This window comes from Aricia agestis, chromosome 6 (assembly GCF_905147365.1).
Source record: "Aricia agestis chromosome 6, ilAriAges1.1, whole genome shotgun sequence".
NCBI lineage: Eukaryota > Metazoa > Arthropoda > Insecta > Lepidoptera > Lycaenidae > Aricia > Aricia agestis.
The window spans coordinates 18,824,202-18,847,132 of NC_056411.1; the positions used below are offsets into that span (position 1 = coordinate 18,824,202).

At 39.9% G+C, this 22,931-nt stretch overlaps 2 protein-coding genes across 2 annotated transcripts in view; one reads left to right on the top strand and one right to left on the bottom strand.

Annotated features, from left to right (window-relative positions):
- Window positions 1-8,516, top strand: part of LOC121728353 (ataxin-2-like protein) — a 43,288-nt gene extending 34,772 nt beyond the window's left edge. The window contains exons 15-19 of the mRNA XM_042116517.1: window positions 1,659-1,752; window positions 2,634-2,761; window positions 3,154-3,381; window positions 8,012-8,125; window positions 8,454-8,516. Coding sequence (XP_041972451.1) covers window positions 1,659-1,752; window positions 2,634-2,761; window positions 3,154-3,381; window positions 8,012-8,125; window positions 8,454-8,504 — 615 coding nt within the window. The 3' untranslated portion in view covers window positions 8,505-8,516. The remainder of the gene's footprint in view (window positions 1-1,658; window positions 1,753-2,633; window positions 2,762-3,153; window positions 3,382-8,011; window positions 8,126-8,453) is intronic.
- An 8,194-nt stretch (window positions 8,517-16,710) lies between these two features.
- Window positions 16,711-22,778, bottom strand: LOC121728340 (vacuolar protein sorting-associated protein 45). The gene is made up of 10 exons (XM_042116504.1): window positions 22,495-22,778; window positions 22,158-22,356; window positions 21,437-21,586; window positions 20,992-21,248; window positions 20,431-20,565; window positions 19,256-19,396; window positions 18,386-18,600; window positions 17,779-17,953; window positions 17,341-17,496; window positions 16,711-17,040 (listed from the first exon to the last, which is right to left on the bottom strand). Exons 1-10 carry the CDS (start codon window positions 22,585-22,587, stop codon window positions 16,864-16,866), a joined length of 1,698 nt encoding a protein of 565 aa, XP_041972438.1. The 5' UTR covers window positions 22,588-22,778; the 3' UTR covers window positions 16,711-16,863.
- Window positions 22,779-22,931: the final 153 nt, after the last annotated feature.

A 22,931-nucleotide genomic window follows, 5' to 3' on the forward strand; every position in this document is an offset into this window, starting at 1 on the left:
TAACACTGACTTTATTTAATTATCAGATTATTTGTTACTGATTTGACAGAACTGCAATTAGATTATTATGTAAATAAAAACAATGACGCAAAGGAGGAAAAAGTAATTCATAAAAAGTATTTTGACAATATGAATATATAATATGAATCTTATATCTTTATATATACAAGAATTGCTCGTTTTAAAGATATAAGATTCATATTATATATATATATATATATATATATATATATATATATATATATATATATATATATATATAAACGTGGGAGAGCCATGCTTCGGCACGAATGGACCGGCTCGACCGGAGAAATACCACGTTCTCACAGAAAACCGGCGTGAAACAGCACTCGCGCTGTGTTTCGCCGAGTGAGTGAGTTTAATATTACAGAATTTTTGCCCTTTAAAAGTTTAAAAAAAGTATATATATATATAATTTGTAAAAAAAGTATATTTTTAAATATACTTAGGTAAGTATAAGGTACTTTTCTATGAGTGATATATAATCCAAAAACGTTTAAAAATATTTTTAGAAGCTTGCCACAATTAATCAAAGTCTTTTCTTCATTCTATACTTTAAAATAAATATGTACTGGTTTTTTTATTTCTTTTGATAAGCGCTTCTCGTACTTCCCATCACTAGTTCTGATTTATGACATGCCGTGAATTTGAATTGGCCAATCGTAATGCATTTCTTACCTCTCCCCCCGCGTCGCTTACCTCAGCACATTGACACAATAATTTTCTAAGAGAAATCAAAACATTAGGCGTCTATTGGGTTATGTGGTCGCTGGTTATTTGCATTTAAAAATAAACGTCACAACTGTCTTTGTAAGATAAATGATAGTTTTCAAAACTTCCAAATTTGGAAGTTTTCAGGAAATATTCCTTAGAAATGGAAACTTTCCGGGGAATTTTCATCTCTAATAGGGGGTTTCGGGGGCGATAAATCGATCTATTTGAAAGTTTAAGAGCCCCCGCACACTACAGACTTTTAGTAGGCAGATAGTTTGACCAAATTGGAATTTCAGTACATAATTATCGGCCGATACAAATAGTTTAGTGTGCGCACCCTCGTACGTCTTCGTACTGATTAAGCTTCCGATTAAACTATCGGCCGACTAAAAATCTACAGTCTGCGGGGGCTTTAAAAAGGCACGAGCGAGTATTTATCTACTAATAACTTGTATAGCTATTTTACGTTTGACTCTAATTGATAAAGAGACTTGAAATGTGTTTTCTTGTAAAACTGCTTGTTATTATTGTTTTAGTCAAAAAATTTTAATCCAGTCCTTTTTAATTACAAACATCTATCATTACTTCTTGTCTACTTTTTATTTTGAACAATATCGGGATTTTTTTAGGACAATGCAGGTTGACCACCTTATTGTCTGACAAGAAAAAAGTTAATCCACAAGCCTGATGGCCACGATTAAACTCGGGTTTATGCCTATAATCTCTATCTTTTTGTTAATTAATATTTTAAAGGAACAGTGTGTTTTTGTGTATTGTAAACACACTTAGAGCCTACGAAACGACTTTACCATAGCTGTGTTGTTTTTAATTAAACCGGCCACTGACACCGAAGTTGTTGTGTTGCCTTCACATTGAATAAGAATTATCCGTATATCAAATGCTAATTGTATGTCTGTTTGCAGCTGTACGGGGCGGCGATGAGCGGCGGCGCTGCGATGGCGGGCGGCGCGGGACAACACGGGCCCATGCAGCAGCCGCAGAGGAACTTCAGGAAAGGTAACATCTCTATCTCTTTCGCACACCTTAATCCTCAAAGTCGCATATGAGACGTCCCTCTCTTTGACGCGCAACCTACGAATAATGAAAACTAAGGAAACGTAACTCCCATACTTCAACCGTTTCGAATTTGGTTCCTTTTCGCACACTAAAATATTATGGCAATAGCAACGAAACACTAAGGCCGGTATAAATAGTCAGTACTCAAGATGCATCTCGGTCTCAAGACACAGTTCAGGTTCTGTGATTGGTTAGCTGTAAAAATTTGGACCAATCACAGAGCCGAACCGCGTTTTGAGACCGCGTATTGACACTTCAATAATACACAAAATTGAGTACCGAACACATGCATAAAGTATGCAATATGCATGTATTCGGTACTCATTTTGTAGACTCGTCGAACAATTTTTTTTCTCACAGTTAGTCTTCCTTAGTTTTTATTATTCGTAGCGTGCAACATTAATATGTAGTTGACATGATGACATAAAATGCAGGACGTTGCTATTGGTTAACTAGTGCGAAACATTGTAATAGATACTTAGGCAAGTGTTCCTAATTTCCTATACAAAAGTTCTACGCTTACTTTTAAGGCGCAAGCGTAAAGAACACGTTTTCTTACCAAATTTTCTTGCCTCACGGTCTTTAGTAGATTACAATCTTAGTTATCTATCTTTTGATCTTTTAACAATGAAAGTGGCGGCCGAAAAAGAGGATCTTCCGACCGAGCCAGATAGCATGCTCGGTCAGGCCGAAGCACACTGACGTCATTTCAGACGTTGTATATATCTTGCCGTCCTCAGAAACTTCGATAGCGCGATGCAGGATTGTGAGGCTAATTGTGGGTATCGCTACAATATTTAACATTATCCGTATATTCCTAGGATCGGGCGTGCAGGTGGCGACGGCGACGGGTCAGCCGCTGCTGGCGCCGGCGCCGATGCAGCAATTCGTGCCGTACCCGCACCCGCACCCCGCGCCGCCGCAGCCGGCGCTCCAGTACCAGCACATGGTGAGCACCTGTCTCTCTCTCACATAAATAACTCCCCACACCGGTTTCGTTGACGGTGGCCAGTTTCATTGAAACCACGCCAGTTATGCAGGAATAATTTTACAGTGCCCAAGTGTATGCGCAATACATAGAGCACTCTCTATTCCTTTATTCTCATAACCCAGTGGGATGGAAGACCGACACGACTGGCGAGAGATCAGTAGGCCTACTACGAAACCGTTTTGAGACTCGACGAGAATGCCGCGTCCTGCTCTAAGAACTCAGTAAATCTCCAGGCGCAGGACCGACTTTTTACATGCCCATCCGACGCATGGATCATCTTACCATAAAATGTACCACGTACAGAAAGTATTTTTAGGTTAGCAGGTTTTCACAACCTTTTTATGTTATAGGTCCGAATGTACCACCACGGCGGTGGCGTCGGTGTGGGCGTGGGCGGCGGTGTGGGCGTCGGGGGCGGGGTCGGAGTGGGTGGGGGCGGCGAGTACGCGCCCCCCGCGCCATCGCCCGCCGCGCCCTCCCCTGCGCTGTACCCGCCCCCCTCGCCCGCGCACACGCCCCACCCCCACCCACATCCGCACCCGCATCCTCACCACCACTACCAGCAGCCGCCTTTCCAGGTAATGAAGGACTGTTTGTCAGGCATTCAGTTCAGACACTATATTTTGATGTTACATGTTTAAAAAACCATTTAATATTGATAATTTTGATAAAAAAAATATTTATTTATTTATTTATATATTTATTTCAAAGACACATCTACAACATAAACACAATCATTACAATCAGTTACAGTACTCAGATTAAGGGTTATGCGCTTATGTCAATTACAGATATGCACAACATTATTATTACAATTCAATATAAACATCGTCAGTACAATAATATTATATAATAAGTGAAATCAGGTATGTAATTGATCCATAAAAATAAGTAATGTATTTGTTTAAATTTTTAATGTTTCAAAGTAAACTTAATTAATTAAAATAAAACTTAACTACTAGAATGCCATTTTGTAAACAATAATTCATCTTAATAATAAAATTAAAAATATCTAAAATGTCCCTTACAAGTTACAAGTTAAAAATTATCTAAAATACATAATAATTATTTAAATGTCACAAAATAATAATAATATCCAATAAATCACAGACAAAGGTCATAATTAAGTATAATAATATATAATGTCAAAACTCATAACATATTTATCACAAATTAATACTATTGTTTATTTTAAGTATTTTCCTTTTAAAAGACGCGCGTTGGTCATGAAATATGTCTAGATCTAAAGTCCTGTGCCATTTGTTGTAAGTATCCGGGAGTCTCACAATAGGACTGTTTTGTCCCAAGTTGGTTTTGCACATAGGGGTATTAAATACTCCTACTACTGGTTTACGTCTCGCACTCAGCTTAGGGACTGTTATAGCTAAACCCTCAAGAAAATCTTGACAAGGAATTCGGCCTGTAACTACATCACGTAGGAATACCATGTCCATCATACGTCTTCGTTGTGACAGTGTATCCATTTTAAACGCAGTTAACCTTTCATCGTACGAGCATCGGCTGTTAACCTCACTGGAGATATAGGCAAGATGTCTGGTAAACGAGCGTTGAATAGATTCTATACGTTGTGAATGGGCATTGTAAATTGGATTCCAAATAACGTTTCCGAACTCCAAAATACTACGTACAAAGCTTTTAAATAAAAGAATTTTCGTATACGGTTGCTTGAAATCATGCGTGTTTCGTTTTATGAACCCAAGAGTTTTGGCGACTTTATTTACCATGAAGTCATAGTGTGGTACAAAACTTAACTTTGAGTCAATAAGAATACCTACGAGGGCTGCTATTTATGTATCCGGAATTAAAAAAAGAAACAAACATAATATATCATTTAATATGGTTTTATTGCTTTTCAAAATATTCGCCGCGATGATCGACACACTTTTGCATACGCTGGAACCAATTTTCATAGCACTTTTTCCATTCTGATTGAGGTATCTCCAAAACGTGCATTTTGAACGCATCAACAGCCTCTTCGCGGCTCGAAAAACGTTGATCACGTAATTTGTTCTTCGCGTATGGAAATAAAAAGAAATCGTTAGGTGCCAAATCAGGGCTGTACGGCGGATGACCAGTCAATTCGATCTTTTGACCCTCCAAAAATAGTTGTTTCAGCTGAGGTGTGACAGCTAGCATTGTCGTGATGTAATATGATTCTGCGTTGTCGGTTGTCCTTTCTTATTTCTTCAAAGACTTCTGGTAAACAAATGGTCGTATACCATTCAGAATTAACCGTTTTACGATTCTCTAATGGCACTGTAGCCACATGTCCATTAATTCCAAAAAAACAGGCGACCGTTTGCTTCAAAGTACTTTTTGCACGAGTAACTTTTGTTGGTTTCGGCTCATCTTGGAACACCCACACCGTTGACTGTTGTTTAGTTTCGGGGTCATATGCATAGATCCAAGATTCATCACCTGTGTAGATATTATAAACGGCTTTTGACGTACCACGGTTGTATTTTTTTATCATTTTTTTGCACCAATCGACACGAGCCCGTTTTTGATCGATTGTCAAGTTGTGCGGAATCCAACGCGAACATATTTTTTTTACAGCCAAATGTTCGTGTAATATCTTATGTATGCTCGTCATACTTATGCCTAAGGACGCCTCTATCTCGCGATATGTAACATGACGATCACGCATTATTAGTTCCCGCACAGCATCTATATTTTGTGGGACAACAGCTGTTTTTGGGCAACCTTCTTTATTTTCATCCGTGAGCATAGACCGCCCACGATTAAACTCACTGTACCAGTGATAAACAGTGGTTTTTGATGGTGCTTCATCTCCAAAAGTTGCGGTGAGTTGAATAAATCACTGTTGTTGATTTAGCCCACGCCGAAAATCGTAGTAAATCATTGCACGAAAATGTTCACGCGTTAAATCCATGGCAAATGAAGACACGCAATTTTCAAAATGACGCCACAATGGAAAAATAATTGACAGTCACATGAAACAAAATGTATTCTTCAACCAAAGAGTTCTATTTTCAAATGTTGTAATTACTTTTTAAATATTGTTCTTGTAAGTGGCCAGTTCCGGATACATAAATAGCAGCCCTCGTAAGTCCCTTACTGTCGATGAAACAGATATGATACTCCCGTTGATATGGTAAGTAGTAGGAAAAACTTTCTTTTCTTAGTAAGTTGACATTTAGAAGCATTCAATTTCATTCTGTTCTTAAGGCACCACATGTATATTCGGTCAAGATCAGATTGTAGCCTTAGCGAGTCAGCCAATGAATTTATTTGCAGGGATATTTTCATATCATCTGCAAAGAGGGAATAATGACAATGATGTATGCAGGTAATTATATCATTGATAAAGAGGAGGAACAAGATCGGTCCAAGGTGCGAACCTTGTGGCACACCTGATGATGTAATATATTTTACTGACTGGTGTCCATTTATTACAACTGCTTGCTCCCGACCATGCAGATAAGACGCAAACCACCTTAACATGTTTCCATCAATCCCGTACTGAGAATTCAATTTCTTTATAAGGATATTATAATCAACAAGATCGAATGCACTTGCAAAATCCGTGTACACTGAATCTATCTGCATTCAATTGTCGACTCCTTTAAAAATAGGAGTTAAGTACGATACGAGATTTGTGATAACAGATTTTTGACTTTGAAACCCGTGTTGTTGATCGCAGTGTAGTGGTTTGACTTGGTTGACTAAGACCGGGCAGATGATGGACTCAAATATTTTGGCAAAAGAGGATAGAATAGATATGGGTCTATAGTTTTTGACGTCGGAATTATCACCCTTCTTTAGAACCGGCACTATACGCGCCTTTTTCCATTCATTTGGGAAAACACCGGATATAATAGACTTATTAAATATTTATTTTAGAGGATAAACTAAAGCACTTGCGCAATTCTTAATAAATATGGGGGGTATATTGTCAGGACCACATACTTTATGAGTGTTAATTCTCTTTAGAGTATTGAGAATAGTGGTTTCCGTGAAAACCATATGGGTGAGCTTATGAGAAAATTGTGAAGTAAGAGTTAGGGAAAAGTGTTTCAGTGGTGGGTTGGTGTTGTCAGGTCGCCCATAAATTGAGCTAAAATGGTTGGCAAATAAGTCAGCAATGTTTTTACCACCAGCAACCGTTCCCGATTCCCCTATCATTGTTGAAGGATAACTATTCGCGGAAGACTTTTTATTTTTAATTAAAGTTAAAAAAGCACGAGGGTTGTCTTTCAGACTATTTTCCACTGTTTCTATATAATTTTTGTAGCATAGATCTACTAGTTTCTTACATCTTTTTCGTAACAATTCATACTCGTATTGGTCTCGTAGATTACCAAATTTATGTGCTTTACGTCTTAAACATTCTTTTTCTTTTAATAAATTCATTAGATCAGTTGTAAACCATATAGGGTATTTTGCTTTATGTGGTTTGCGTTTCGGAACGTGCTCACTTATAACATCATTTAGAACTTCGTAGAATTTCTTCACCATATCATCTACATTATTACAAGAAGAAAATATTTCGGACAAACTCACGTCTTCCAATAAGGAAGAGATAGCTGTATAGTCAGCCTTATAAAAATTATAGTCACATCGTGGGACGCCGTCTACACTAATACTATCAGAATTAATACAAATATCTATGTCGAGGGGTGGATGGTAAGGATCCAATTTGCTTAAGCAATAACCTTCATTGACATGACATTCCAAATTACTTAGTACTAAGTCTAGAATTTTATTATCTTTATTCGCTATAGAATTATTTTGATTCTATAGCGAATAAAAATTGAAAATATTTTCACAATAATTGAGCAAAATGTTTTCTCCTTGTGAGACAGTTAAAAAATCATCTGATACACAAATTGTGTGACATTTTTTATTAGTAAGAAGGCAATACTAAGATGCCAAAAATTGATCGCTAAGGCTAATGAGAACTTACCGATAATTTTTTGGCATTAAACAATCTTAAGTGACGTAATAATATTATATCGTCTTTCTGTTTTTCATTTCGTTATGTGTTGTGTTAAGGCTAAAAATAAATGAATTAACGTAAAATGCTTATGAGACGGATACTTTCTTTAGGTTATCTTGTATCGTATAAAATGAAACGAAAAGTTTCAACCGGCTGCCCTAGGAAATATTTAGTTGTTAATCACTGTTTCTGTTTGCAAACGTTACAAATTAATTTGTATTTTGCAGGTGCTGTGCCCCCTGATGGGCGGCGGCGCCCACCACCACCACCACCCGCACGTGTACCTCAATCACGCACCGCCCACCGCCAGCCCGCCCCACCACCCCGCCCACCATGTGCAGGTGCGAATGGAATAACACTAGTAGGGTCAGGCCACCAGTTGTGTCACAATTTATTGCCAGTTGTAGTATCATGAATTTACTGTCACTAGTAGTGTCAGGAAAGGGCGACTTAGCCCCGATTTACAGACGTAATTTGCATGTCAAAGAGCAATATTGTTACGTAACAATATGTATACGGACGCAGCTTTCTGCGTTCAGTTCATATACGTACCGTTACACGGAAAATTCACTCATAACCACGAAGTAACAATATCTTACAATTTTTATTCATATATTGTGTTTTGTCTTCGTACACTATTTGCGTATACGTGACGCGTGTTGCGTGCAGCAGGTGCTGCTGCCCCCGCACCAGGCCGGCGCGCCCGTCGCGCACCCGTAACGCGACGCCACGCCCCGCGCCGCCCGCCTCCGCGCGCCGCCCTCCCACGCCGCGCCCGCCCAGGCCACGCCGCCCGCCCTGTGACCGCCGCCCGAGCCGCACGAGCCACGATGACTCTTCATACGTATTCTAGGTCACCTCAGCGGCGATGACCGCGAGAATCGCGTGCCTCGGACCTCGACGTTCCGAATGAGGCACCCGACTGCTTATTTCCTTTGAATGTATATAATATTTTATAAATAGCTATAGTATGTATATCGTAATCGCGACGGTTCGTATATATATATATAGCATTTCGAATGTACTTTTATACGTATATATATCTAGAAACGTGATAGGAATCGACACTCAAAATTGAAAAACTTTTTTTTATAACGAAATATCTATATATCAAACTTCGACAGCTATTATTTGCCAAACGTATTTTGTATTTATATTTTGTACGATGAAGAGTATGCCTTTCCGTGGGTTTCACGGCCGAAGCAATAACTTTAGTGTATATGTAGTGGCGACGCATATGTCGCGTGCGGCGGTGCCAGCGCCCGCCCGCCGGGCCGCCAGGGCGCATGTATTATAGCTAGTTAATTCTCCTTCTCGACGGACGGAGTCGCCGAGTCCCTCTCGACCGCTGTTTCGCGTTTTCTCAGCCCTCTCGGCAGCCGGCGGCACGGGGCCGAGAAAACGTAGGAGACCGTAGATTCATGGCTGGGGAACGTACAGTATCGACACAGGCTCATCTAGATATCTTCTGGGTGTCCCGCGTGATATCCGTGAAGAGTACGCGATAGAACAGGCAGCTGCAGGCGAGGGTCGAGAGCGGCTCGGCGCGCCGTCCGCCGTCTTGTTTTAATTGTCTATGGTCCGGTGCGGCTGCGGCGGCGGCTCCGTGCTCTATGGTCGCGGCCGTAGGCGCACTCGGACGGTGTTATTATTTGTTATGCGAAGTCAATTATGCGTTTTTCGTTGTCTATGGACTTTTTTTTTCTCTGGAATTACTCGTTGGGGTCGGTTACATATTGCCACCTAGCTATTCTAAAATGTCATAAAAATGTTAAAGTCAATTACAGTAGCTTCACAGTTTATTTGTAAAAAAATTAAATAATTTATTAAAACAGATATTTTTTTTATTTGGGCATTGCGTTACTTGTCTTTGTAAAGTAATCGAAACCGCCAACGGTGCACTGTAATTTACTTACTGTTTATTTTATTCATTTTGTAATTTACCAAGAAATGTTAAACAATTCTAACCCACCGAATAAAGAAACATATTATGAATATTACAAATTATATTAATTATATTAATAAAGAAAAAAGTTATTTATATAACATGAATTAATTCATGCTTATGGGGACATTGTACTTTTTTATTACTCAAAGAATTAATGAACTATTTGACGATAAAACCTGAAAATCCTTTTTTGCAGTAAAAGTTATAATAAAATAAATGATGTCAGTATTAACCGGTCCCAACGACGTAGCTCGTATATAAATAGTTGTACGATATATTTATTTATACTGTTACTGCCGGCAAGGAGTTGTGCTATTGAACAAGTGTAGGTTAAGATGTAGATGCGACAATAAGTTACTATAGGAGTCCCGAATTTGACCTGCGCGCCTCTCACCCTAATCGTAAAGTCTACTCCAAATTTTATGTGCCTAACCCTTCGCTGGACACTACACCGAAATGTAACATAAACAGTAACGTGGTGTCAATAGTACCCTCATGTAAATAGATCATCACGCGCCGCCGCCGGCAGCTGGCTGGCGTCGCGCGACTCCCGGCCCCGTCTTTGGGGGAAGTAGAGTAACTTAGCGAACTTAGTGACGCGTTATTTTGATGTTTTTGAATGACACTTGTGCCTTTTTAAATTTTTAATAAACCCGATTATATCAGTTGATATCGAATCGTATCAGGCTGTCGATTTAACTGTAATTTCCATGTCTACGTCTTACCACGGTTCGTTTTCGCTGACTCGGTTACGTAGTTTCGAGAGCATTTTTAGGTTAAGATTGAATGAAAGGATCGGGCTATGCTTCTAGAATATATCACCCGTAGATTCGAAATTAACTTCTCCTTGTAGAATTCACCAGGACGAGCGTCTAGATGTTTTCGGTCCTCGAGCGACCGCGCCCGTCTGTCCGCGAGTTCGTTTTATTATTTATCGTTTCGTATGTAGTTTATTTTGTAACATTTTAATATCCAGTTTTCCATAAAATTAAGTTACTTCGAAAATAGACGAGTGTTTTTATAGAGCGTAATAAGAAAATTGGCAGTTCTGGTATCAAATTATTAGCTGTAAGATAGTGCTTCGAATAGTACGGATGGAGTTAACCCCCGTGAGCTAGGGGGGTCCGAGAGACCGCACGTTGTACTGTGCAGTGTATATATGTGAGTGCGCGGCTCGAGTTGTGTGTGTGAGAGTGTGGACGTGTGGAACCATTCCGACGCCTCTCGCGAATTCCCGCGTTTTCCCGGTGGATGTGTGAGTGTTGTATATAATTCAAGGGGGGCTTAGTCCATGACCTCCGCGCGGTGCTCCCTGGGTAGCGCCAATTGTGGACTCGCATTCAAGTTAATAAGAAAATTCTAGCGCTTGAGTATTAGTAACGGTCGGTACGACCCGGTATCGGCGATAAAAAAGTAGTATATGGACTCACGACGCTCCCGAAATGTATTTAATTGCACCTAAATACACGCCTAGAATTTTTCAAACTGAAAGCTAGTTTACAAATGTTCGGCTCGTAAGCGTGGCTGGATTGCGCGTATTCTCTTTGATATAAGAGGTTTGCAAAAACATTTAAGAGTTTATGAATAATTGAAATTATCGCTTTATTTACTCGGCCAGGCTTTAGTTTTAAAAAGTTTAATGTGAACTGGCTGGAAGCAGTCGTGTATGATATTGTGTCGCCGCGACCCCCGACGCTGTACAGTGGTCCCAAAGTGTTCTTTAGATTATAATGTAAGTCGGAATTGCTCACTGTATAAAACTGTAGATGCGGACGGCGTACAATTTTGTATAACGTATAGGTCGACTGGATGTAACGAGGATGCAACTTTACGAAATATATTCCCCCGAGTCCGTGAACTGTACATATGTATATAACACGCGAGCGCCGCCGCTTTCCGCGGCCTCGGGTACCGTTTGTGATGTAAAATATGGGAGAGTGTTTCTAAACATAAAAAAATCACAAAAAATATGGGGAGGGCCTACTGGACCCCGTACCGCGGCCGCGACGGTCTTCGAGGCCCCGGTACGGGTCGCGCGTATATTTTTTTCTTTTGTTTTTTTTTATTAAATTTTATTGCATCTCGAAGTCGAGTGAGAGAAAATTCTAAGTGCGTCTGTTGATTGTTGTGCGCCGTATATTATTTGTGTCGCAGCGCTGACGTCTGCGAGATTGTTTTTGTTTGTAGTTGTAAGTGCGAGATGCGTGCTGCGGTTGTGTGGGAGATGTGTTTATTTATTGAGGGCCGCGCGCAGGGCGTGGTGCGAGGGGCGTGTCCCCGCGAGGGGCGCGTCCCCGCGCCGGCCGCGAGCGCCGGCCCCGGAGGGCAACGAAGCGGCTTCCGGCGCGATATTGCCGCCAGATCACCAATACTCATTCGTTTCTTATAGTTCCTACCGTTCCATTCCACTCTTGTTTCTTCGAATCTCCCCGCAATATCGCCGCCCGAAGTCGAGAATATCTATTTATACCAAAACATTTGTAAAGTAACGTCTACATGCTATTTACAAGAGATTTCCGATGTACTGTTTTATCGGCCGGCCGGCGCGGCTGGCTCCGCTAAATCTATTGGGGTGGGTCTTTCTATGGACCAGTTGTGCCGACTGCGGACTACAATCGAAACCGCAAAACCTGGTAAAAAAACTTCAAGTTGACACGCAATTTATATAAAGTTATGAAGCCTGTTTACGGTTTTGACTGTAGTTTTGTACATGCCGAATCCTAAAAGGGAGGTAGAATTTATGTAAACATTTCCGTTCCTAATGACAGTTTTGTTTTGAACTCTACGGTCGTCGGCAGCTGTAACTGAACAAACGATTTAATAAAATCAACTAATTCCAACAGTTTTCAGTAATTTTAATCAATGTGCAGGACCGCAAATCTACTTTTAAAAACAGTTAGTTCTTCAAAAGAGTTAGGCTTTCTAAAACGCCATCTTTATCTAGCTCCGATGAGATTGTTTGCTGCTATTCCTGTGTTAAACTGGAATAATGCTCTACAACTACCAATAATCAAAGGTGTTGTTTAAAACTTTAACCCGTTATAATATTTAATGTCAACAAAATAATTATAATATGGCTCAAGCAATATTAAAGAAGCAAATATTTCAAACACCATATTGTTTTCTAAGACCTTCGTCCAAAGTTTGTCTAAATTATATGCCGTATTCATTCGTCATGTTCAGTTCCACCTGGCGGCGTAAACTCGGGCGCCGGGCCTCCCTCGGCGCCGCGGCCTGTGTCGAGATGTTACCACTCCGACAGTGTGAGCTCCGCGCGATTAGCGTCGGTAGAAAAGACTGAAATAGGTTTGGGAATGTAAAGAGGACGGTTTAAACTAGCGCAGAGTAAATTAAATCTTATGTGGTAGATGAGACCGCAGCGTATTTGCAGCAGAGCAACGCGACAACGTCTTAGTGTCTAAACACACTGGACCGAAGTTACGCCGGCGTAAATTCCGCCGCGTTTCAAACGCATACAAAATACGGACGGAACGCGAGGGATGATACACTATTCCGTCGCATTCCGTCCGTATTTTGTATGAGTAATGCGTTTGACATTTGCGGCGGAATTTACGCCGGCGTAACTTCGGCCTAGTGTGTTTAGACACTAAAAAAAGACTTCCGATACTGCGGCAAGCGACCGCAACTGAAAAAATTCAAATAAAATGCCACTTTTTGACCGATTGCCGCGAGGATCGAACAGTCACTTTTACGCCCGTATTTTTAGTCATTTCCACGAGATTAACAAAATGTCATAATTTTTTAGCATTGAGGTTGAGTCGAATTGAGTTGGCAAGGAATCGACTAATGATACGGGTGCGGGAACCAGAGACGAAATAAGAATATTTGACCGCGATATGTCGCGTCTCTCCGCTGCAACTGCTGCGCAGTGCTGTTTCACCACATGAAGCGTTGATCGTGCGCGAATTTTATAGCAGAAATATGAGCATTACGTTGTAATAAAGGTGAATTTGTTCTGCGCTAGTGTAAATTGTCTCTAAAAGTGTGGTAAAAGTTCGTTGGAGCTCGCGCCCCGCCGAGCGGGCAAGCGAGCGTACTGTATGACGCGTACAGCTGTGTCAAATGATATTTTTCAATAAAAAGTTATAAAAAATGTGTTTTCAACACAACATTTGCGTGTTTTATTTTCATCTTTAGATTTTAAGAGGATACACCAGGGGCGAGAGAAATTGAAAATATATTGCTGGCTCACCAATCTCAAGTCTCCCACCGCAGAGCGCGATAGAGACAACACGACAAAAGTTCTAATAAAAGAACAGAAAATCTTCGATTCGTTGTCCGCTGATTCCTTCTCCAAAACTTAACCGATTTTAGTACTTTTTTCATTAAGAATTGAAGCAAGGCTTGAGCTGTGTTCCTATGTTTTACTTTTTTGGTATATTTTAGCCAGTTTTGTTTTCTGGGTGTTTGAACACAGAGAAAAATCTTGCCATTATTTTGGGTTTTTGGACGTTCTTATCTTTTTTAATAATAAAATTATGAAAAAAAAGAAAACATAGGGACATGCTAATAGTGGCCATAGACATTCAGAAAAAAAATCATAGCTCTACCGGCATTATCCAGGGAGGAAACAGGGGACAGCGTTTGTATTGAAAAACGGCGGTGTGGACTCCTCTTAAGGCAATCAAATTCCTCCTTATTAATAAAAATATAAACCGTTAATAAATAATACAAAATCTGCTCGATTTTGTCAGCCACATATTTAGTAAAGTAACATGGCAAACAATTGAAACTCAAGAAGATAGTTATTAATGCTTATAGCATTATATCCTTTATTAATAATAATTAATAACTTATATTTTACAAACAATATACAATAAATAATATTCTTAATCTAAAATCAGAATACAATGCGATAATAAACACAATTTATAATTAAATATTATGGAATTAAGTGGTTTGAAAGATTTTTAGAGACAAAGACGATTACTTAGTGCATAATAAAGCAAAGGAAACAGTTTATATACTCATGTGACAATCGTGTTTAAGGTTTTTCTAAGCTTATAACACATGTTCTTAAAATAACCTAACTATAATACACAATACTCAGTACATTTGGAAAAGCATACTATGGTCAAGCCACAAATTAAGAACTTTTACATAATAAAGGTTTGCAAATCTCCGTTAACTACTAATGTTGGCTGATTTTATCGGTCTAACTCAAGATTATATTTTATTTTTTTGATATTTCTGCCGGAGAAGGTATTATGCCAAACAATTACCCTTATTAGGTTCAATTGCGACAGTGTGGGCTAAACAGTTTATAAAAGGGTTGAACTATTTCTCTTGTTATCTAATTGGCGCAAATGCCTGTACTCAGATAGGTTTAAAGATTATCTATACTAATATTATAAAGTGGAAGAGTTTGTTAGTTTGTTTGTTTGAACGCGTTAATCTCAGGAACTACTGGCCCGATTTGAAAAATTCTTTCAGTGTTAGATAGCCCGAGGAAGGCTATAGGCTATATTTTATCACGCTAATATTAATAGGAGCGAAGAAATTGAGGAAAGTGTGGAAAAAACGGGGGGAAATTATTTGAAAGGGCTTATTTGAACGCGGTAATCCCAGGAACTACTGGTCCGATTTGAAAAATTATTTCAGAGTTAGATAGCCTATTTATCGAAGAAAGCTATAGGCTATATTTTATTGTGCTAAGACTAATAAGAGAAGGGAAATAGAGGAACGTGTGGAAAAAACGAGAGAAATTATTTGAAATGGCTTATTTGAACGCGCTTATCTCAGGAACTACTGGTCCGATTTGAAAAATTCTTTCAGTATTAGATAGCCCATTTATCTAGAAAGGCTATAGGCTATATTTTATTACGCTATGACTAACAAGAGCGAAGAAATAGAGAAAAATGTGGTAAAAATTGTGGAAATTATTTGAAAGGGCTTATTTGAACGCGCTAATCTCAGGAACTACTGGTCCAATTTGAAAAATTCTTTCAGTGTTAGATAACCCATTTACCGAGGAAGGCTATAGGCTATATTTTATCACGTTAAGAGTAATTGGAGCAAAGAAATAGAGGAAAATGTGGAAAAAACGGGGCAAATTGTTTGAAAGGGCTTATCTCACGAACTACTGGAGCAATTTTTCTGTTATTTGGCACAGGTAAGAAGTAGACCACGTGAAGGATCATAGGCTATTTTTGTGGACTAATTTGTCTGTTAAATATCTAATTTACGCGGGCGAAACTGCGCGGAACGTTATATTTCGCGTGGTCACGACATCACGCATAAACGGCTGGACTTTGAGTCCCGAAAAAGAACATACTAGGATACATTTTGTCCCGGAAAAATTACTGTTTACTGCACAATATACTTTTATGATTTGCGCGTAAACTATTCAATCTATTTTAATGATATTTTGGTATGGAGATACTTTGAGTCTCGAGAAAGGACAAGGAATAAGACTAATTTTGTCCCGGAAAATGTACGGTTCCCGCACAATACACTTTTATGATTATCGCCTAAAGTCAATTCAATCTATTTTGATGAAATTTGGTATGGCAATACTTTCAGTCTCAGGAAAGGACAAGGGATACTTTTTATCCCGGAAAATATACGGTTCCCGTACAATAACCTTTTATGATTCTCACCTAAACTATTTAATCTATTTTGATGAAATTTGGCATGGAGATTGGAGATACTAATTTGAATCTGGGACTAGGAATGTTTTTTTGTCCCGGAAAAATGTGCGGTTCCCACACAATATACTTTTCTGATTTGCGCGTAAACGACTCAATCGATGTACGGGAACAACTATAAAATCCACGCGGACGAAGTCGCGGGCAACAGCTAGTTTTACTATAATTTTTACGAAAGGTTTTGAGATAAACATACATTTTAGTCATATTTTTTTTAAAGATGAATTTTCCATCTATTTAGTAAAAGATGGCCCCGTGCGAGTTTCTTACGCCGGTTCTTCTCGCCGGGTTAGTTCCCGAACCGGTGGTAGGCACCAGTTACCGGCGTTCAGAAAATATTTGTAAAAATTTATTCTGAAAAAAGAAGTTTGAGTTTTTTAGTCAATCTCATTAAAATACATAATCATTAAATCTCTCTAAGTGCTGCCGTTACTCTAGAATCGGTCCAACCATATTATATGGCCTATATATTCCGGATATGTCTAGTATGCGTGCGGTGCTGGCCCTGCATGGCCGTGCGCACCTCCTGCAGGAAGGAGGCGGAGTTGTGCACGGTGGTGCCGCCCAGCAGCACCCGCGCGGGGTGCGCGCGCCGCAGCTGCTGCACGCACAACGCCTCCTCGTACGTGCACCCTCCCACCTGCTCAAATTCATTCATTCAGTAAAATAAACTTATAATTAAATTACCCACACACTTAAATTTATCGTATGCTTATCATAACACACATGCAATTGGTTAATGGTTTTATTGAATGTATGAGAGTCAGCACAAAGACATATTGATTGGACGTTTCTATAATGTTCTGTGTTCAATTCTTCGCCTACAATCATCACCACCAGTGAAGCTAGTTTGTTTGTCTTTCTTTATGTATATCAGAAAAGTCGTTCAAAAGACAAATTGTATAGCTTTATCATATAATAGAAATATTGTATTACTAACAATAAACACAATAAGGTCCTGCGGCCTGGCCTGCGGCGCGGCGCCCCCCAGTGTCGGATAGTGCTGCTCGCGTAGGCGGCCGCGCAGCGCCTCCTCCAGGGTGTCGCGCAGCAGCGGCGAATGCTGCGTGTAGATGTTCTCCACGCCCTTCAGACCCTGAACCACAATTGAGAGTTGAGGTTAATCTAAAGGCTAGATTTCATTGACATTAGGTAAGATTAAATGCTAGACTTTACGTTAAGATTTAAGGTTCAAATTTAGGTTAGGTTTAGCCAATAGACCTGATTTTATTATGTTGTTTTTTAATTATTGATAAAGTAATTAGTCACAATGTATACAACTGTTTAAAATTATTTTAATTTCAAACATTTTCTAAACAACGATTTAAACCTTCCTAAATCCTAATGACTAATAAACATACTTTAATACACAAAATACCTTAAACAGTCGCTTAGTGATCTTGGCGGCGTCCTGCAGGCCGAACAGGTCGCTCTGTCTGGCGTGCGCGCCGCAGTGCTCCAACACGAGCACCGCGTCCCGCGCCGCGTCCGCCGACCGCGCCTTCAGCGCCTCCACCAGCGAAGGGAGCTCCGCCCCCGCGTGCTTCTCGTACCTAACGTGACCATTTTTATTTGTCATCAAATCGGGAATTCAAAATTTCGACGAGATTTACTGTTGATCAGCATTTTTTGTTTTTTCGTCAAAATGTCGGCGAGAGTGACTGTCGATTTTTTACTTCATTGCTGTTCTATATCAATGGCATGAAACGCTAAAATCTGAGAATTTCTTGTGAGAAATAAGAAATTTGGAGTTTGGACATTCATGGCTTGAGCAAGACGAATGCCTGATATAGGACAGCATTTACAATTGGAATAAAATTCAAGCAAAAACATTTCAATACGGTTAGCTGACATGCTGTATATAAGTTGACAGCGTTCTAAAAGTTTATTTTGGGTGTTTGCGGGAACGTCAGGATGGAGTGCCGAAATATTGAATAAAGGAACTGTCCCGTTTTAAACAGGACTTATGTTCACGTTAATCATACCTAAGTCCATACAACGCGACTAAACGGGCCAGCTCCCCTTCACCCATCTCCTTGTCGGCCAGCAGCGTCTTCAGCTGCTGAAGCTGCTTGGGATGGTCTCCCCCGCAGGCGAGCTGCTGCTCCAGCTCGGAGGCCACGAGCAGTTTCCGCCGCGCCACCGCGTTCGACAGCTCGCTGACGACGCTCACGTGCTTCGTCACCGTGCCGGACATTTTCTGCGACAGTGAAAATGGGGGATAGTAAGGCCCTGTTTCAATATTTTCTACTAAGTGCCGGATAGGCTGTCCACAACTTATCTGACAGATATTCCATACTCTATCTGTCAGATACTATCCACACGCTGCTAGCAAGCTAGCTGCAATCTGCTAGACTATCCACTGGATAGCCTATCTGGCACTCATCAGACAGTGGTGAAACAGCCCCTAAACCTTTTTCGATAGCTAACACAAGTCACCGTTCATACCATTATCTCAATCATTATATCCATTGCTACGTCCTAACTCCTATCTCGTTTTCGAAAACAATACTTACATTCTTTCTCTGTTCATGAAAAAAAGAGACAGCAATATTGTCGTGCACTTTTCACTTGCGCACAAAGACAGCGATAGGTCAATTTCTAGGTACTTTATATCCGGACTAACAGTGGGCTAGCATTGCTACTTAGTATAACAGGAGTCAGCTGTTAATCTGCTCATGAATATTTAAAAAAGTTGATTCATAGGCATAAGGCAGATAAGGGACCTACGTAATTTGGTTACGCTATGTCAAACCCATCCGACCGATCGCAGCTAACATTGAATTGACATAAGCCGACCACATGACGTAAGTCCGTCAACTGTCTAGGAATCAATTTCCTCGATGGATGGATACCTTGAAGAGGGGGTAAGTCTCGACGAAGTTCTTCATGTCTGCGATGCTCTCAACCTTCTGGTGGCTCTTGGCCTTGCGCTGGAACTCCTCCATCAGCGCCTTCATCGTCTGACCGATCTCGCCGAAGTTCGAGTACAGGTTCTGTAAGCAGATTTTTATGTTCTATTTTGTCTAAGGGTTAATTTATAATAGCGCAGAGTCGAAGCGCAGCGAAGCGCGTCGAAGCGTCAAATTCGCAACAAGTCGAACGAATGCGCGCGGATTCGCCAGAGTGCCTACAGTGATGACGCATAGATTCGCTTGTGTGCGCTTGGATGCGCGAGAATGCGCGCGCACCAAAAAGCGGTGGTCAAGCGAATTCGCGAAATTGCGCGCGCTTTATTAAATTCTCAGATATGTGCGTTACCGCTTTGGCGTTATGGCTGAATTTGTTATGTTCAGTTTTAATAATTCGCTTCGATGCGCTTCGACTCTGCACTAGTACAAATTGACCTTTAAACTGCAGTAAGACATAGACGCTCCAACAAAATATTATGACTTATGAGTACTACGATTGAATTGAGACTCCTCTTTTTTGAAGTCAGTCCAAAAACCAATCTGAGTGACTCAGCAAACTCGCCAATATGCATTATTTTCTTGTATAACATTAATTTGTCTGCCTTAATTGTCTTTACATAAGTAGTAATCAGTAGATTACATTATGCTAAAGAAAGTACTTGATTGGTGTTACGCTCAACCTTATATAGAAACTGAGTGGTAGGTATATGTTATGTTATAATATGTACCATCAGAAAGTGCGACCCATCCATGAACAGACAAATCACACTACCTATTATGTATACGATTACTATCTATATTCTATGTATAGCATGATACATATTTGGTCGGGTTATATCAAGATTCAATTTGACTTTACATAATCCGACCAAATATCAGCGTCGTATGAAGTCACCACTCATCACCTGTGCCTAGTCACTATTCACTGCGTGGCAATCAGTATAATGTTAAGTGTTAACTGTACATTTACACCTCCATGGCACCTCCACTCTGAAGCTGGCAACTCCTAAACGGGGAGGCTTTTGGCGTAACAAAAGAAGAAGAACAGCGTCGCATCTGCTATAATCTCTGATACCTTGGCGCGTCATCGTCATATGAAAAAAAAATTACTCTAGTACCTTAGCGTAGAAGTCGTCGTGTTGCGATGAGAGCACGACTTCTCGGAAGTCCTTGGGCACGTCGGGCACGTGCGCCAGACTCACGCGGCTGTTGTTGATCGTCAGCAGCTCGTGTACCATCGCCTGGTACGTCCACTGCGACATATAATATTGTGCATTAACAACACGCGTTCATACATTTTTAACATTTCAGGTAGGTGGACAAGTGTCAAGTTGTTGTGTGCATTACAGATATTTCTACTTAAGCATGAATAACTGAATATGTATATTACAATAATACAAATAGAAAGGTTCGTGTCACAGGCTGAGTCTTTCATACTTCAGTATGTGTAAGTATGTCACAAAACTTTTAGATCGCTCTGCAAAAATTAAAGTAGATGGCGTAGTGTGTGATAGCAATTTATAGGTCAGTTTGGTGGGACAAGGTATGTATAACAATAATAAGTAAGAAACTAGCCAGGTAATAAATAACCTGGTACAAAAAAACGTAGTCCAGAAAATTATATACTGGGAGAGATGGGAGAACTTACATGAAGGCTAACATTGTGAGATTTACAATACCTGAGTCAACAATGGTGTGACAGGATCATCCCTTCTGTCTAATATAAGCAACTGCGGTGGGGAGTCTCCATTCACTGGCACATTGTTATCAAACAGTGCCGCCTCTCGTCGGACCAAGTCTCTAACTCTTTCCGCGAGTCGGGCACAAGCTTCCGAACCACCTTCATAGCGGACTATTGGCCTCTTCTTCAATGATAATAGAACTGCTAAAAGACCTTGTGAGACACGCTGCAAGTGGATCTGGTTCCATGAACGTCCTGTTTTTAGTAATTTTAATGTCAATGATCAATTAAAAAATTTGAAACAAGCTCCTTGTGCAATAACTGATTTCATTCTTCCTTATCCTAATGTTTCATATTTATATTAATTTACTTAAATAAGAAATATGGGGTCAACAACAAATACCATGCAAACATACACACAATATAGGGTCAACAACAAATACCATGCAAACATCCAACTATGTTGAAGGAGAAGAGATGTGGATCCACAGCCAGATAGTCGGCAAACACCTCCTGCACCTCACGCACACTCTCCTGTTCATCACACTCCGCCAGTGTCTTCACATCAGCTTTGGCTATCACATTACTGAAGTCTAGAAAGAATAAAATTAAAGTACAAAAAAGTAAAACTTACTGAAAACAGTGTATTATACGTGGGAGAGCCATGCTTCGGCACGAATGGGCCGGCTCGACCAGATAAATACCACGTTCTCACAAAAAAACCGGTGTGAAACTTGCACTGTGTTTCGCCGAGTGAGTGAGTTTACCGGAGGCCCAATCCCCTACCCTATTCCCTTTCCTACCCTCCCCTATTCCCTTCCCTTCCCTACCCTCCCCTATTACCCTATTCCCTCTTAAAAGGCCGGCAACCCACATGCAGCTCTTCTGATGCTGCGAGTGTCCATGGGCGACAGAAGTTGCTTTCCATCAGGTGACCCGTTTGCTCGTTTGCCCCCTTATTTCATAAAAAAAAAGTGTTTTGTTAAAAAAAAATTAATAACAAGATTTACAACAAAGTCACGTTAACTTGATGCATGGTTTGATGTCGTCATTATAAGCGAAGCGAGCAGGTTATTGCATTCCAGTGATGTGTCAAGTTAATTTGACCTTATTATACATGAAATATTACCACCTACAGAGTTGTTACTTGGAAAATTAACTTACAAATAAAATAAACTCCATATTTAGGGCATTTCAGTTCCCGAGACAGGAGAGCAATGTTCTCAGATGTTGGCCTCAGGAATGCAATGCACTTCATGTGTTTCAAATTGTCCCATTTTGTGTGATTATCTATTCTTTCAAATAAATAAACTTCTTTTTGTAGAATTTCAGATTGACTGAAAACCATGCTCACAATGCTTGTCTGTAAAAACAAATAATACGCAAAGCATGTTAAAAATATTAAGTAGGTATCAAGAGAAGAGAAGAGAAAGTAATTATCAAGAAAAGAATTAAAATTATTCAGGTGTAATTTGTGATACATATTACTAAAATTGCTTACCGTTTCTTTGTCCATAAGTATCACTTTCATTCCAGGACCACTTTCTTCCGTCATTTTAATGATATACATTTTTATTGCCTGAATTACGTTCATTGTGCAGAATTTTTTTGCTCCTCTTTCTAATATTTTGTCCCTCTTATTTCACTCGAGTGAAAAGCATAATATTTCTGTGATACATTGACCACTAGGGAGTAACGTAATATTTTATGAAAAAATAATGAGTTCTTAATTATCTAATTACACTGAAGTATCTCTAAATTAAATAATAACTTCATACAATTTCTCAGAATCAGAAATTTGTTGTCGAACTCATGAACTGAGAAGGGAATGTCAAGTTGACATTGTCAATGCTGTCAACTGTCAGCTGTCGCCTGTCAAATATACCCAAGTCAACTGTCAAAATATATCCGGCAGAATCAAGAATGGATGAAAACTTT